This window comes from Dermacentor variabilis, chromosome 2 (genome assembly GCF_050947875.1).
Source record: "Dermacentor variabilis isolate Ectoservices chromosome 2, ASM5094787v1, whole genome shotgun sequence".
Taxonomy (NCBI): domain Eukaryota; kingdom Metazoa; phylum Arthropoda; class Arachnida; order Ixodida; family Ixodidae; genus Dermacentor; species Dermacentor variabilis.
Genome location: NC_134569.1, coordinates 37,402,827 through 37,419,422, shown reverse-complemented (window position 1 = coordinate 37,419,422; position 16,596 = coordinate 37,402,827). Strand labels below are relative to the sequence as shown.

Genomic DNA, 16,596 nt, shown 5'->3' with positions numbered 1-16,596 from the left:
TGGAGCAGTGTCCATAATAAAGGGACTATGCCGAAGCATTTTTGCAGTCCTCTGTCTCTATACAGAGGACTGCAATTAAATGTGGCAGTACTAGTGTGAAAATTAAAGGGGTCCTGAACTACCCCACGGGCTTGGTGGAAAAACATAGTTTGCGGATAACATACACTGCTGTGAACATCTCGGCCAAGTTTTGTAGTCGTGCGTGGCGCATGGAACCCACGAGCTTAGGGCAAAGTCGCCTTTCTCTCAAACACTCTCTTTTCAACTGAAGCCTGCTCCTCGCTCTTTTCTGGAAGCTTTGTTTGTAATATAATGGGTTCCCATATACGGCTGCCATTGGGCCAATAGCTGATGTCGATAAGGAAGTGTGTTTGGATCAGTGTGCTTTTTCCCATTGTTACTGTGCATATTTATTGACAAAGTTTAATAAGCAGACTGAAGTAAGCAAAAATCTTGTTTCGAATTTCAGTAATCATTTACTTCCGGAAGAAGTCTACTATCATCTGCTCACACTCGGCTGCGACCACTCGTGTAGAAATTAACTTTGGCCACCCTGCATATTGTCGTATCCATCGGGTCTCACTAATTTTTACTAGTTTTGAACACTCAGCTTGCCTCAAACCATGTGAACTTAAGGTCAGACCATATGCACGCTTGTCAGCGCGTGCCTGCTTTGGCAGACTTATTAATAGTGCTTCAAAATGTGCAAGTTGGATGTGGCCACTATCCGTCGGTCAAGCTGGTGAAATACAAAGCTGGTCCACACCACATAGCATGGCCAGACGTGCATATGAGCACGAGCACGAACTCGAGCCCTGTCATGCACAAAGCAAATGCTGTGCACTACAGTTGCACGTAGCTGCGGTCTGCTATGTAGCGTAGACACTGCGGCCGCTGCGGGGTGCTGCAACAAGTACACTACCTAAGTGCACTGCGGCTTGCTGAAGACAACTGTGCTTGGCCTTACATTTGGCGCATCATAGGTGCTCAATTCGGAAGTAGTGGCATCTATGTTAACATCCAAACTCAAATTTGCACTGCTCACCATGGTGGCGTTCAGTAGACAAATCGTTGTGGGCACAAGCCGCTCTGCCATAGCTTCTGCAATGCAAGGCATTGAAGAGGGAGCAGAACCATTGCAAAGGGCTTTCTTGATTGCCTATAACTCCTATTTTAACTTCAAATGCATTCCTCCACTTTGATAAAAAGTGGTTCAAGGTCCGTATAAGTGTGTGCTTAATGATTGGGTTCCTAGCTTTTGTCATCTTGCTGCCAACCTAAGCTATCCTTAGGCAGCATGATTAGACGCATATAATGCTTAGTAGCATTGATGGGCAAATTGATATTTTACTGTGAACTCTCCTTATGTTCTATGATTTCACGTAGCTGCTTGAGTAAGGAGGAATTGCCCTAGGCCATTCAATTACATGTCTCGCTTAGGCATACTTCTTTTTCAGGCTGCGAGTGGGGAAAGCTCTCTGCTTTATGATGACACATCAACATTCAAGAATGTTGATGAGCAGACGGAGTTTGTTCCCTCAGTTGAACTGCTGAATGCACCTCCCAAACCTGGTTAGTTCCTGCCTTCTTGGAGTCCCAGTAGAATGCATGAACACAACTGACGCTTAGCATAATGTTCCTGACCTGTACATCAATTCTTACTTGTCCTGGCAGGTACTATTGCGGAGCGCGAACATGCCAAGTGGCTGAACGCTGTGCCATTGCCAAACAACCCTTACAGTGTGGAAAACTTGTCAAGGCGGGCCAGCGAAAGTCGTCGAGACTCTTTGACCACTGCCAAGACAGGGTCATCGTTCGACACACCACTCGAGGATGACAATGACGAAGATGGTTTCTGCTCACCTGTGCTGCCATCGTCCTACCTACGGGATTATTACATCAACAATCCTAAGCTTGTGGCGCTAGTGGAAGCCTCATCTGTGCGGCGATCATCTTCACAAAGTGCTAAATCGTTGACATCTTCCGGGGACCCTGAGGAAACTCTACACTCTTTTGAAGAACAGGTCAGTCTGAAAAAGCTTGGAGCAAAATTGAGTAATATTATGATTGAACAGAGGATTCAGCATCTGATGTGGCCTTTATAACAGGAATAAATTGGGAAAACAAATGCACAGTTCCTAAATTTTAAGTTTACGAAGACTAACATCTTTGCTTTTGTGGTGTGGGTGTACTGGTTACTATTAACCAGTTAAATGGTTTATGATGGAAATTTTATCTTGTGCACAGCAGTTGATGTAATGCAGCAGAGAAAATAGTAAAGAATTCCTTATTGGTAGCATTAATTCAAGTAGAATTGAGTGAAAAGATACAAAGTTAACAGACATTGTACTGTTGCTTACCCTGTTATTGGCTACTCACAAAATAACAATTTGAGCGGTTTGCTACATTTCACGAACTTACTTATGGCATAAATAAGAGCTACTTCACAGGTTATATTTCATAGCTGTCTTTTGAATTTCTTGTGTGTTTGTTTGGTATTATAAATAGAATTTATCTGCTAGAAAAAATTCGGGAGGATTAAATAGTCATATTTGTTCACTGAGATCGCTAGCTTTGCCAAAATGTAAGCAGTGAAAATCTGGTCTTGCCAGCCCTTACAAGATTGAGAAGGCCATTGTTAATGCTTAGTTTTCATGACAATAAGCCCACTTTGTCCTTTAAATTAATTGCCTGGGCTTTATGATGACACTCTTGTTGGAAGGCAAACTGTTTTCAAAATGTCCATTTTAACCAGATTTGCTTTGTGGTATGCACTGCTTTTGTCATTGTGGGAATAATTGTAGCTGGTCTTGTGGTTTATCATATGTGTGTTGTCATGCTGCTCCTTATTGACGCCTTTATTACCTCTTCTTTCTTTTTTTTTTTTGTGTGTGTATGTTTTGCCACCCTGCCTTGCTGTCGTGTTGTCAGGTGGTTGAGGGTTTTCAAGCAGTCTCTTCACGGCTTTTTCCCCACCCTCCTCCATTATTAAATGGGAAATGAACATTCATTCATTCATTCATTCATTCATTGTTCAGATGTCTAAGTGAGCTTTCCTTTTTGTCTGCTCTGATTGAAAGCTCTGGAGGGGGAAGCCAGCTCTCATACTCACCTTATAAAGCTTTCTAGTGCTAGGTGTCTTACAGGTGCAACAGAATGTAGTCATGATGTTATGGCTCAGCCCTCCTGCTCCTGGTCGTATTATTTCATTTGACAACGACTGCACATGGTATTTACTTCAGATATGCAAATTGTATTGTACGTCTTTTTTCTAAGTGAGATGGCACCCCAATAACCACTCTGCTAAACAAAAATGTTAAAAATGCTAGCAAAAAAAGCTGAGTCTTATCTTAAGTGCAGCATTTGAGAATGGCAAAAAATGTGATCTTGCATGACTAATGTGGGAATGCATCTAAAAATTTTTCCTCTTTAGGTTTACTCTAGCCCTAGAAAAGCATTCCGCCCAGCATCACACATGCGAACACTCACAGCTGCTGTCAGCACTCCACACCTAAACATGGAGGACACAACTGTGAGTTTTAGACACTTCTCAATCTCTTTGCATTTTTCTTTATTACATAGTGGTGTATGATGTTGACACATACCAGAACCAAGTACTAGATGACAGTAAATGCCACTTAGCTAGTTGTAGGAGTAAGGGGATATATTTTTTTTAAACGTCTTTATTTCTGCATTTAATAGGCGAAGCCTTGCGGCAAAAAAGGGGTGCTCTGTGGGGGGAGGGGGAGGGGACCGGTGCAAAAAAATGTGAGCTAACTGGTCTACAAGGTAAAAGCACATTATCATTTGTTAGTACGTTGTTCCAGAGATCTCCAGAGTTATTAGAGTGCAGGCCACTAATACAAGAATATGCAGGACAGTTAACAAATAAAAGAGCAACAGGGACCTGGAAAAAAAAAGTCAAGGTGTTGTGCTTAGCAGCAAATGATTCGTCACGGTAGCGTCTTGTTTACACATTGTGGTTTTTGAAACGTGGAGGCTTTCTGCTGCTGTTCGTTGGCGAATGTGTGTAAAACAGCAAGATTGTGATTATCAAGGCAAAGGAATGTATGCATGCGACTCATCCTTGCACTCGATAGTGGTGTCTTGATAAGTCCTCTTGTAGCCATGAAAGGTGCTAGTATTTTGTGTGTGTAATAAACATACATAAAGGGAAAACTGCAGTAAGTGGTGCCATTTTCTGAAGTCTGTGAATATGCAAAGCTTTTCCAAAATGAAGCAGTGGTGCTCGCTGTCACCGCTTGCATCTAGTAGGAGAGGTAAACTCTTGTTTTCCTGGCCTCTTGCCCCCAGGGTTTCAGCATGAGTGCCTTTGATTCTGTCAATGGGACGGGGCGTCGGCGGCGGAGGTCTGAAGGGGAGGAGGAGATGGGAGAGGAGCTAGGGAACCCGTCGTTGCCCTCGGTGCGGGAACTGGTGCTGAAGTTTGCCAGCCAGTCGGCTCAGTCAGCTGTCGATGGCTCCAACTCCGAGAGTCTTCCCAGTCCTGGTCAAGAGTTTCAGGTGTGCCTTGGCTTTGAGTGTTGGCTTTGGCAGTGGGAATGGTGGTCTTACCAAAGTATGTTATCTGTGGGAACATATTTAATATCTTATTGTCTCTATCGCAAGTGTAGAGACACTACAAGCTGTTAGGGCCATGCCGCATTAAGGATTTTGTGGTGTTTCACTCTTGTCCATCCACTCCCATTACTATACTAATATATCTCTGCACAGGCTACTTGAGAATTGCTTTCAGAAATTACATCATAACACCACCATAACAGGCAATATAAAATTAGATGTAACTGCAACTGTGATGGTGATATAAGCAGAGCAGTTTTCTTACTTCCTAGAAAACCTAATTTCCAGAAACAGGCCCTCCTCTGCTTTTCTTAGCCTCAGGCACATCTTTTGGCTTTTAATTTTTCTTCTTTTTTTTTTTCTTTCCCCTTTCTATAGGTACCCATGTCTGGCTTTGCTTGAGAAAATTCTTTTGTGGTGGACCCTTGCTTCATCTTGCCTAACCTAGATTGTATCCCATAGTTGCTGGTTGCACCTAGTCAGTCTTAGTCTCTTGTATTTGGCTGTACTTTCTGTACTAGTTCAGGAGGTGCACAACTTTAGTACATATTTAAGTGCAGCAGGCACCACTGGCACTGCACTCTTCAATTTGGCAAAATTCAGGTGCCAGTTCAGCATGAGCTCATGGTTTCCTTCTGCTAAATATTTTGGAAGTGCAGGCGTTTTTAAAGCTCTTGGTAGTTGATGACATGGCACAGCACTCGCTCACCACTCCTACGCTGATGTAATATGCTAACTGACCTAAAAAAATAAGTTGCATGTAAGATGGCAGGATGGTTGCCAGCACACATTGTGCACCTGTAGCATGCTAAATTTCTTTAGTTAGAACAGTTTTCTCTTAGGATGCATTTCCTTATGAAAAAGTCGCATACATGTCAATCACTTGGCTGCCATCACATAGCACTGCCATGTCAGCGGGCATTACGATAATGAACAGAAGCAACCGTTTGTAGCCAGCTCATGAATTAATCTAATATGCTTAGCCGTGTGTGGCAGATGACACAACTCATTTGTTGCTGCACTTATCGTCGCAATTTGCAAAGGCTGCAGGGTGCTGAGGTGCTGCACTACACTCACACAATGTAAACATGTGTTGCATGATTCATGGCACCCTCAAGAACTACTTCAGAAAGTGAAGCCAAATCAGAGGACTGTTAGATTTTAGGTGCATGCGATTACTAACGCACTGATGCTTCAATTGTGTATGTTAATTGGTGGCGGTTGATTTTCAACTGTGCTCTCTTTTGCTTATACATTCCACAGTTTATTTATTTGCATTGAATATGACCCAAGCATTTCTATTTCAAGGATGCGTAATCTTATGTCGGTGTTTTTTACGGACTTTGTCTGATTTCTAGGATTGCAGATTGTGTGGCTCATTTGGTGCTACAAACAGAGTTGACATCTGCCAGTAAGCAACGATGTGCAAAGCATTGCCAGTTAAGGCTGGCATACACATTGCAGTTAATTCACTCTTTTTTTTTGTTCATAATGGCTGCTCATCTCTAAAGTAGAGACAACTAGGCTGTTTGGTTCTGTGACATAATTAATGCTAAATAATTAATAGCGTGAGTACAGAGAAGCTTGCCTTGTGCCCTTGCTTCTGTCTTTATGTGTGGGGCTGCTGCTTTGTCTAGCTCGTGTGCTGTACTAATTTGCTTGTCTGCTTTTACAATTGATGGTGAGGTGAAACAATAAGCTAGCATAGATTATGTGGATGCCTATGTGAATGACTCGGCAAACATTGACACTATTGCATGGTCTTGGTGCACACCTACACACTTGCCAATTTCACTGCTGCGCTCTGTCATAAAAATGCAACTCCTGGAGAGTTTGATACTTGAATTGTATTAAGAAATTCGAGAGCCCTCAGAATGTCAAAATTACAGTGTAGCGCTTGGAGGAATATGCTGTTTGGTTTTGTACCATATTGTATGACTGCTCACACCAGCTGCTGCTTGGCATCTTTAGTGGCTGCAGTGATGTTAGGGTTACTTTAAAGGGCCCTTAACCACTTTTTGAACATGGTAAGAAAACATTGCTGATCTGTTACCGAGGCTCCTGTGACCATGTGAGCCAAATATTATTGCACTGCACGCAGCGGGGAATTTACAATCTCATGTTAAGAGCAGTGATAAATTGCTTGCTCTCTCCTTTGCATTGTCGTCATGCAGTGTCATCGCAAGCAGTGAATTCCACAACAGCTATTGGCTGATATACATGTCTTGGATCTCAAACCGACAGAAAAATCGTTTCATCTTTCCACTGCTGGTCTACACGCGACAGTTGCATGTTGCTACGTCTGCTGTGTGGCTTCTGAGATGAAAATTGTAATGTAGATGCTGCGGCTGCCATGTGGTGCTGCCACGAGCTGTCTTGTTGCTGAGACGTTAAGCCTTTGGGTGAAGCCACCTGGGCATTTCTCCCTTGCGCCCACTTACTGTCTCCCTTGTGTAGCTTCCAGCATGCTAGTGGACATGAAACAAGAAAAAATGCTGCTCATCGGTCCAATAACTATGTCTAACTTCGTTTGTGCTTGAAGGATTTGAAAAATTTTTTCCGCCAGAAGATTTACAGGCAACATAATTTTCAAGTGATGTCATTCTATGAAAAGTGTTTCAGGGTCTCTTTAATGCTATTGATTCCTGAATATTTTATTTTCAGTGCCCCTAGAGGGAACATGACTCATTTTCTGGCTTTTTATTTATTGAGTGGATAGTTGTAAACACTTACCAGCACTATTTCTGATTGCCTCGCAGAGCATATTTCCTGACAAGAAGGTGATCTTGGAAGAGAAAGCACTCAATGGCCAGGGAAACTCTATTCAAAAAGAACGCCATGCAACTCCTAAAAATCAAGATGCCTGGTCTATCAAAAAGGTAAACATTTGTCCAACAATGCTTGGAACTTTTGCTGTCTGATGTTTGCATTGTGTGGTGTCGAGTTTTGTGTTGGTTAGGGAATGATGCTGAGAGAAGACTGCAATTTGTGGAAACTTGAATGAGTTTCTTAAACAAGGCACTATGTTTGGCTGGCGGCGGTGGCATTTGAAATGTGAAATGTAAGGCTTTACATATCTTGTTGCGGACAAAATATGGCTCCTCACTTACGTGAGGCCATCTGTGATACAATCAACAGGAAAAGGAAGATACTATGTACTGACATGAGAAGTATTCTCTGTGGACATAAATTTATGAAGGGCATTTTGACTTTGATTTTGTAAATTCTAGGACACTGTTATGCGACATCACTGAAATGAGTTTCACTTTATCAACTATTATCTCCAGGTGGGAGTTTTCGTTCCAACTTAATAGCTGGAATAAATTGAAAGAAAGCATGAGATCCCTAAAAAGAACAAATACTGTCTTGATAAGCTTGTATTTCTTCTAACTTTGTTTTACGCTAGCTGCTAATAGATGTCTGCGTATGGTTCATGACTTGCAGGATTCTGATGAGCCGTCAGTAAGGCCCCAGGTCAGTCATGGTACATGTTCAAAATATTTGAGTACGCTTGCAAGCTTTTCTAATGCTTAATGCACCATTGCTGCTTTTAACCTGAACATGTTGCCTTTTTTCAGCCTCTGCCAAGAAAAAGTCTGGTTCGTAAAACACTTCATTTAATGTATGTGCAGCTGCATGTTTGTGTTGCGACTCTTAATGACATCTTTGAGTCCTTTGGCACTTCTTTGCTGCTTCCTGCAAAGACCACAATGTTATGTGCATGGGTCTACATGCAGATGCTTGTATGCACAGCATTCATGTGCTTATCCTTGTGCACATGTCTATTGAACACCTTGCAACTTTCATTGTGTTTTTTGTTGTTGTCTTGCCTGTAGTAAATTACCTTTGATACTGACATGACAAAATGACATGACAAAATTTGTCTTAGCAATTTGTCTTATTGGAAGCTCATCTTAACCGGAGCTGTGCCTTAAGAGAAGTTCGTCTTCACAGAAAAACACTGCAAGTATGAGCGGCTTAATAAAGTCTACTAAGTTAATTTTGAAAAAGTACTTCAACAGAGTATGTCTTAAAGGGACTGCGCTGAATATGTTTTCTGTTAAAGCTGAAATGTAGGTAAAACAGTGTTTGTTAGACTGCTTCAGCTTCCCAAGTGTTTTCACAGATGCAGTCAAAGCCACTTATGGCAATATTGAAATTCCAAGGAAACACTGGTGCAGTTAGGTTACGAAGAAAAAAATGTGTATGAGAGAGTTCATAGCTTTCTACGATGCAGCAAATCAAAGAGAAGGGTAGTACTTGTCACTTAACAGTAAAAGATCGTTTGTTTGGTAACTTTGCTTGCTTTTCACTATTTGACTTAAGCATATTACAGTGGAGCACGTAGCACAACAAACACTATTTTTCAGACGAAAATTTCATTAGTGGTTTATTTATGCTTAGTTGTGTAGGGTGTAGAAGCAAGTTAACTTGTGCTGACTTACTGTGTTTTGCTTGCTTTTGCTGCTACGTTGCTAGCCATACCATTTAAGTTAACAGTTTTTTCTTGTAATATGGAGCAGCTTGCTTATTTTAGTGCCAGAAAGCAGTTGGTTTCTGCTTTTAAGAAGTAGAATAAGAGATGCAGGAATGTGCCACCTGCAATGATGCTAATGCACATCACATCTGAAGATTTTTATCAACAACCTGGCATTAAAGCATTGAAATAAGTTGCTCATTATAAACTTTACAAGTTTGATGGCTTTACATTTCTCAAACATTGTTCAGCACAATGCGTTGGCGGGCTAGTTGGTGCGAATCCAAAATTACTTTGTTAGCGCAAAACAATGAACACAAAAAAGACGACAGGACAAGGCGCTGCCTTGTCCTGTCGTCTTTCTTGTGTCTTTTGTTTTGTGCTAACAAAGTAATTGTGCTCGAACATAATGGTATCACTGGGATTGATAGCAGCACAGTATACCAACCAGCACACTCAACAGGTTTGGCCTTTCTTTATCACTTTTATGTTGCCGAGCATTCACTCTGCATGGAGTGCACTGCTGATTCTTTCTCAGCCTTGTGCTGCTATGCTCCTGCAACACTGCGGCTTGCACATGCAATGCAAGTAATTTGTGGCTATGCACATATGTGTTAAGTGTCCACTGTCATGTTAAGTGTGCACTTGAATGTCCTTATTTTATGTTTTGGTAGAAACTTTGGTAGTATATATTATAAACACTCACAGTGTTAACATTAAAGGTGTGTCATTCTGCCCTAAGATTCTATAACCCAAATTTTTTTTTTTTAGGTGACTATCTTATCCCATTAGGTGCACGTTAAAGAACCCCAGGTGGTCAAAATTTCCGGAGTCCTCCACTACGGCGTGCCTCATAATCAGAAAGTGGTTTTGGCACGTAAAACCCCAAATATTATTATTATTATCTTATCCCATTCTTGAAATCTCTAGCTTCCCCAATGCCTTGCTTGTTATATTGATTGCCCCCTTTGCTTCTGTTCAGATAGGCTGGACAAAAAATAGGCTTATGAGCAGGTAGCCTTGTTAAAACAAGCCTAATAATAAGTTGCCCAATTAAACTGAAATATCTCCAAGCAAGTAGAATATTTTGTTGTATAAAGTTCACTTTAAGATATTCATCTTGTATTAATTAAAAAATGCTCTATACATTTCTCTTATCCTCCTACACATATCTTTTGGTGAACAAAACGGCTAAATTTGATAAAAATGTACACAATAAACAGTTAAAATGAAGTTACTGTCATTGATTGCAATGCAACCTAAGGAGCTGTCGTAATAGTCACAGGTTCTCGTTCTAATATCCCTTAGCAGTTATGTAGCTAAATATATGCACCAATCTATTGCACCTGTAAATTTGACCATGCAAAAAGTATCACTAGGACACAAAAATATGGCAAATTGCCAGTTTTTTAACAGAAAGCATAAATGCTAACAAGCCAAAACTGCCACAAGAACAGAGCTAAAAATTTTACGAGCACTTGATGTTGGTACGAGTAGATCAGAAGAGTTGCTGCAGAAACTGTTACATGGTAGCCTTGCTCTAAGCTCATGTAAAAATGTGTTGTAGGGCTTCCTGTTCGAATATCTATAAACATTGAGAATCATGAAGAGGTGCATCATTAATACACTGGAAGTTAAAAGAAAATGGACAACAGTTGTATGTACAATGCCACTATTATTTGTGTTCTATAAGTAGAGGACAGAACTGCTTATAGCTAGCAAAAATCTACTTACACGATACAATTTATTGCTCTGATTGTACTTCTTTTCTTCATTTCTCAGGTCCACAGTCTGACAGCGCGCAGCTTGCCTCGGGAGTTCAGGGAGCATGCCCAACGAAATCTCGTTCCAAGACGGATGAACCGCACTGTTGTCACATCACCAGCATCCCCGCCAGCATCGGGTACTCTGTGCGAGCAAGTGTTCCAGCCGTACCCGCTGCAAACGCCAGCAGCCAACAACAGCAAGAACAATAATGTTTCAGGTTTGTCACAACTACTTTATTGCTTTCTTGTAGCTGCTGTAGTGACTCGATGGTTGTGGCACTTAACAGCTGAGCACGAAGTTGCATGCTTGATTCTTGGCTGCAGCAGCCGCTACATTCTGGTGGAGGCAGAACATGAAAGCATTTGGGTACTTCAACTTATGCCCTAGTCGTATTGGCAGATTTAGCATCACTTTAAGTAGGCAGACTTCGACTCACCAAGTGCCATTTTGGCAGCTTGGTGCTACATGGCAAAACAGTACCATTCCGAATTGATAGCAGTGATGATTGGGTATTTGGGTGCCACAATGATTGGGTGCTACAAAGAGCAATTGAAACGATCATTACTGTTTGTAAAGGAGTCAGTAATGTTGCCTGTTATGAGGAGCATCTCTCAAGAAATTGCTTGGTCACAACATCATTGTGTACCTTGGCAATTTTTTATATCTCTGTAATACATGAAGGGCAAATACATTATAGATGGTTCTTCATGTTGATTGGCACTAATGCAACTAGAATAGTACACTTTTACAAAATTACCAAACTCTTTGTTCACTCTTACAATTACTGTTGTCAAGAATACACACTTTGGAGGAGCTAGACGATCACTGCACTGGGCTGACTGAGCCGCACTGCAGTGATATTATGCAACCAGCACCTCTGATTTTTGTGGCTTGTGAAGGTGTCCTGGCTTACATATGCAAAGTCGCTATTCGTTTGTTTGCACTCTGAATTGATTGTGCTAAAGGTAGTGCAATTCGTGAGTTTTTTACACATTTGATCAATTCAGTCCTTGTACCGCATTTACAGAATTGTCAGCCATTTCATAAAGAAGAGGTAAAACAAAAAATTCGAGGCACCAGTTTTGTGTCAGTACTCCTTTAACCTCTTCTTTGCCATGCTATTATCCTAAATTCTGACAAACAATGGCTACATTTTTTTTACTGCAGAGTCATTTAAGAAAGGCAATGTAGACAAAGACAATATGTCAATAATTTTTAAATTGTATCTTGAATTTGCTGCTAAAGTGAAACTTAACAGCAGTATACACTAGAAAATGAAAGTGTCATTGACAAGCTGACCTACATGCGAATGATCCCAGCATGTCCACAGCACGAAAGGGAATGGCATCAAGTGTAGTGTAGCAAAAAACAAGGACATGAGAAATAATGTTCGCATGCCTCCCCTTTCTAGAAGACACCAGTACTGTAGGCAGAAGTAAATGTGAAACTAGGTTTAATAGTAGAAATTGAGTGCATCCTCTTGCCACTGACCAACGCGTCAGTCAACCTTCATTGTCATTGTCTGCCAAAGAACTTGACTATTTGCACATGCCTTGAGAGCTGATTTCATCTGCAATACACTACCTGTGTTTCTTGGTTTTACTTTTTGAAATTCTTTTCATGCTTGCTGGTAGCACAGTACTCAAGCATGCATAAGTACAACCGATCCCAAAATAAAATTTCATTGTTGAAAGTTAGTGCATGTGTCCTTGTTAGTCTGAGCTATACTTCATGCCGCTTCATGATGATCAACCAACGAGCCCACATTGCCCCCCTTGTTGGTACGAAAGGGGTTAAGCCGAGTTACAGACTTCGAAAGTCGTCTTCAACGTCATCTTAAATGGGGATTGCTTACTGTACGTGCCGAGTCATAACGAGGTTGTTCCACATTTTTCGTGTTTTCCAGCCACAGCAGCAGGGGATGTCACACCTGGCTACGCCTCCGACGAGAGCTCCACAAGCTCGTCGCTGGGAGGAGGCGGTGGGGTCCCCAGACAGCCCTCAAGCAGCAAGCGCCGGCCTCGAGTTGCAGCATCTCGTGGGATTCTCCAGCGCACCTCCTATTGGGACCGCCGGGTGGAACAGGGACTTCTTTCAGACAGCTCAGTCACTGAGGAATTCCCTCCACTCCATGAGGGACATCCTGACAGCTCTGCAAAGTCCTAGGGGTTTGGGACAGTGATCGTGCCTGTGCCTTGCCATTACACCATTTGCACACGCAAATGCCAACATATCTTTCGGGGCATGCCACTTAGTAATGTTTTTATGTGGTAATTCTTTTCTGTTTAGATATGGTTGCGTCTTTTTTTCTCGAAGCTTAGTTAATTGTGACAGTTTAGTTGAAAAAGAAAAGTAAAGAAGCTGCCAATTATGCTTGAAGCATTTTTTTTCATGTGATTGTGACATACCATGATTGTCGTCTCTGAGGATGGGAACTAAAGTGTTGTGAGGCACGACCCCCTCTCTCCTTTGTCTTTGGATTTTGCACTTTGATATTTTAGACCGATGCATTGTTACCTTTTCTGTTTAAGAGAAGAATGCTGACACCACATCCAGTGGTATTTTGTTACATCACCTAGCTTAAAGCATTTCATTGCATGAAGGTATCATCAGTTCTCTGTGTGAAATTTAGGCTTTGTTAATGCATGAAAATTTTTTTATGGTAAAACAACATCATAGTATCAATGTTTTGTTGTGTTTGCTAGACTCGATTGTATCAGTGTGGTACAAAATGTGCCGAACAAATTATCAGTGCAGCACATGTCTCTAAAATATGTTGTAAACACTCTTCTATTGATTGTTGAATGTTTCATGAGGGGGTGTGTGGACACACGTAACAGCTGTATTATTTAACAGGGCTGTTTTCTTTTTTCTGAGTCAAACTGGCAGAGCTACATGCATTGAGAGGAACATTGGGCCTATGCGTTGTTTCATGCCAGCATAGGGCATCAATTGATTGAAATGTTATGATCATTTGCTGCCCCTAAACTTTCATTGCACTAGGTTACTTTTATATAAATAGCCATACAGTAATGGTATGCCTATGTACGGTTAAATGTTTTGGACTGCTTTTCTTAATTGCCTTGCATCTTGTGCCCATTTGCGAGTGATTTCAGGCTTTTGAACCGCACAGAAGTTGCTGTGTCACTATCCTCTCATGATTATTACTCATGCTTCCTTTTGTGTGGCATCAATATTTATGGAACAACTGAGGCCACAGCTTTGCACAATTTAGCTTTCATTGTACAAGTCAGCTCATAAAGATTATGTTAGGTGTTTACTAATTGCTTGGCTGCTGTGTGCTTTTAAACTTGTTCATACGTGCTTTTGATGAGCACGCTGCTGCTGTGTTTTTCTCAAAACAACTTTGTTAGCGTAATGTCCCTTTTGCATTTTCAATATGTGCAGCATAGTGGCAGTACAAGATGCAAATTTGCAGTGGAGTTAAACACTGAATTAGCTCATGCGAAATTGGCTGGAAATTTAAATTTTGTGTTGTATTCGCCACTGAGTTATGCATCACCTGTTTGCTAGCCATGCGAAGTGGCATTTCTTCGACTGCAGAGCAGTAGATGATTTGCGGAGTGCGACTATGTCATCTTTGTGCAACATTTCTTTTTTATAGCTGCTAGTATTAGTGATATACCATGATTTGCAATGTCCTAATTACAAGAGAGTTACTCCTTAGTGGCTCAAGCATAAGTCTCTCATCTTTACAACAGAGAACTGTGAATTTTTCATTATTCAGTTACATTATTTGAGCTGGTTATACAGCACTTGTTTGTTTCAAGACGATTTATTGAAGGTGTAGAGTAAATTGATGAATGATTACTTTTTCTTTTTTCTCAGTGCCAAAAGAATAAGGCTGACAATTTGCAGATGTTGGACTTTCACTATGTTTCGTCCAACAGCAGATGAGAAAATGGAAAAGGCCGACTTTTTTTTATTGTGCTAACTCTTTACTCACTGGTAAAGGGCTATATCGCTAGGTGCATACATTGTGGACATTAACTTGCTAATCACTTTGTTCACTTAGTTTTCCTGGGCGCTATAAAACTCGTAGTTATGTGCAGCTTTTAGTGATTGATGGATTTTTTTTTCACTTGTTTCCCACTGTACTGTGAGGGGTGTCTAGTGTGCCTATTTACCTCAGGAAGGTCTTTATAGTATGTTGTATGTATTTAGGTTGTAAAGAAATTTATACATAGATATATATATATATATATATATACACACACATATGTATACACCATATATACACCCTGTATGTATACAAAGAATAATTGCCTGGGAACTAACACAGGGTTCAGGTAATTACGTGCTAAAGGACCACTGACAGATTTATGTTTTGTGTATTGATTATTGAGCACACAGCTAGTCAGGGTTAGTGTGTGTGTGTTTGTGTGCCATAGCAACATTGCTGTGGACCTATGGCAAACATTCCAGACATGGCAGGCAACATATGCTGCTATTTTTTTAATTTCAAGTGTGTGCCCTTGTCTCAACTTACCTTCATCTGGGCTGTTGCCTTTGCCACAACGGAAGGCATTCACATTTCTTGCAGTAACACTTTGTTCGTAAAGTGCCTCTCGAAATCTCCTCATCAAAACTGCACAGTATTTTCACGATGCAGCCAGACTGCAGGTAGCTGTATTCTTGTATTATGTTTTTATTTTCTTTGTATTGCTGTTGCACGCATAGCTTTTGATCGTGCATTTGCCACACTCCGAAATGTTTTGTTTGTGATAGTACTGTTTCAACAGCCTTTGCTCATGACCAGGCAGCAATGGGTCAACAGAATATCTTTGTTTAGACTCATTGTTGTTAACTCTTTGCAACATACCCAAGTTGCCACGCTATATTTTTTGTTCTGATTAGTGCAAGGCCATATCAGCAGTGCACAAACTGATAAATCGGTTGGTTTCATTTTGGTAGTACATTTCTTGCTAACCTAATACTGGGGACTGTAATTAGAGGATTCTGTATCTCTCCTATGAAGCTTCTTAGCTTTACTTCACTTATAAAAATAAGCTATTTTTGGCTGTTTTTTACTTTCACCCTTTCAGTCATGGGAGCTTGGAACATCCTTCCATTCTCAAGCATTTTACTATGCTTATCGTAATTGACCTGTGCCTTCTGAACCTCTAAGGTTGCTTTCAAGTTGACAGTACTCTTTCAAGCAAAAGGCTGCAGTGTACAGAACCACCTCTTACAGCGTGTTGGTGCCAGTGTGCGACTGTAAATAATCCTGCACAATCCGCAGTGTGCGGTGTATTAAATAAACACTCTACTTTTGTAGGCTGTTGTGTATTTTTCTGCACGTGTGTGATACTGTGCTCTGAGCAGGTGCGAAGATTCTCCTGCACGCTAGTTAGGTCCCACCCAATGACTGCTGTAGGTCCGACTTGGTGGGGTCTACTGCAGTAGTTTAGCAATTTTCACTTGGGAATTGCAAAAATTTTTTTCTTGATTTGTGCATGCATTGGCTCTGTTACAAACTTAATTTGTGGCATTTTTATTTTTGTCTTATACTTCTTTATCCTTATACCTTATACCGTTTTTATAGTTCTTTTTATCTCTTCGCAGTAAAATGTTACTGTAAAGCAATACTGTTGACTTGCAGACTTAATTAAATTTAGGCTACATTTCTCACGCATTAAGTTCAGAACTGTTCAGTGCATGTTCGCAACTAAGTTATGTTGTCCAGAGAGTTCCATGTCTTGAATCATCAGTGAACAGTTTTACTGCAAACGAGGGTACGATCAACCAGT

The 16,596-nt window shown here is 40.9% G+C and overlaps 1 protein-coding gene across 6 annotated transcripts in view; it reads left to right on the top strand.

The window, feature by feature from the left end:
* The window catches only part of LOC142571636 (uncharacterized), a 105,890-nt gene extending 89,764 nt beyond the window's left edge, over positions 1-16,126 (top strand). For 3 of the 6 annotated variants that reach the window (XM_075680153.1, XM_075680148.1, XM_075680151.1), the window contains 9 exons: positions 1,458-1,572; positions 1,675-2,024; positions 3,434-3,532; positions 4,315-4,524; positions 7,341-7,460; positions 8,026-8,055; positions 8,160-8,180; positions 10,841-11,042; positions 12,732-16,126. In XM_075680153.1, the coding sequence (XP_075536268.1) occupies positions 1,458-1,572; positions 1,675-2,024; positions 3,434-3,532; positions 4,315-4,524; positions 7,341-7,460; positions 8,026-8,055; positions 8,160-8,180; positions 10,841-11,042; positions 12,732-12,991 (1,407 nt within the window). In that variant the 3' untranslated portion in view covers positions 12,992-16,126. The remainder of the gene's footprint in view (positions 1-1,457; positions 1,573-1,674; positions 2,025-3,433; positions 3,533-4,314; positions 4,525-7,340; positions 7,461-8,025; positions 8,056-8,159; positions 8,181-10,840; positions 11,043-12,731) is intronic. The other 3 variants (XM_075680152.1, XM_075680149.1, XM_075680150.1) reach the window with 3 other exon arrangements.
* Positions 16,127-16,596: the final 470 nt, after the last annotated feature.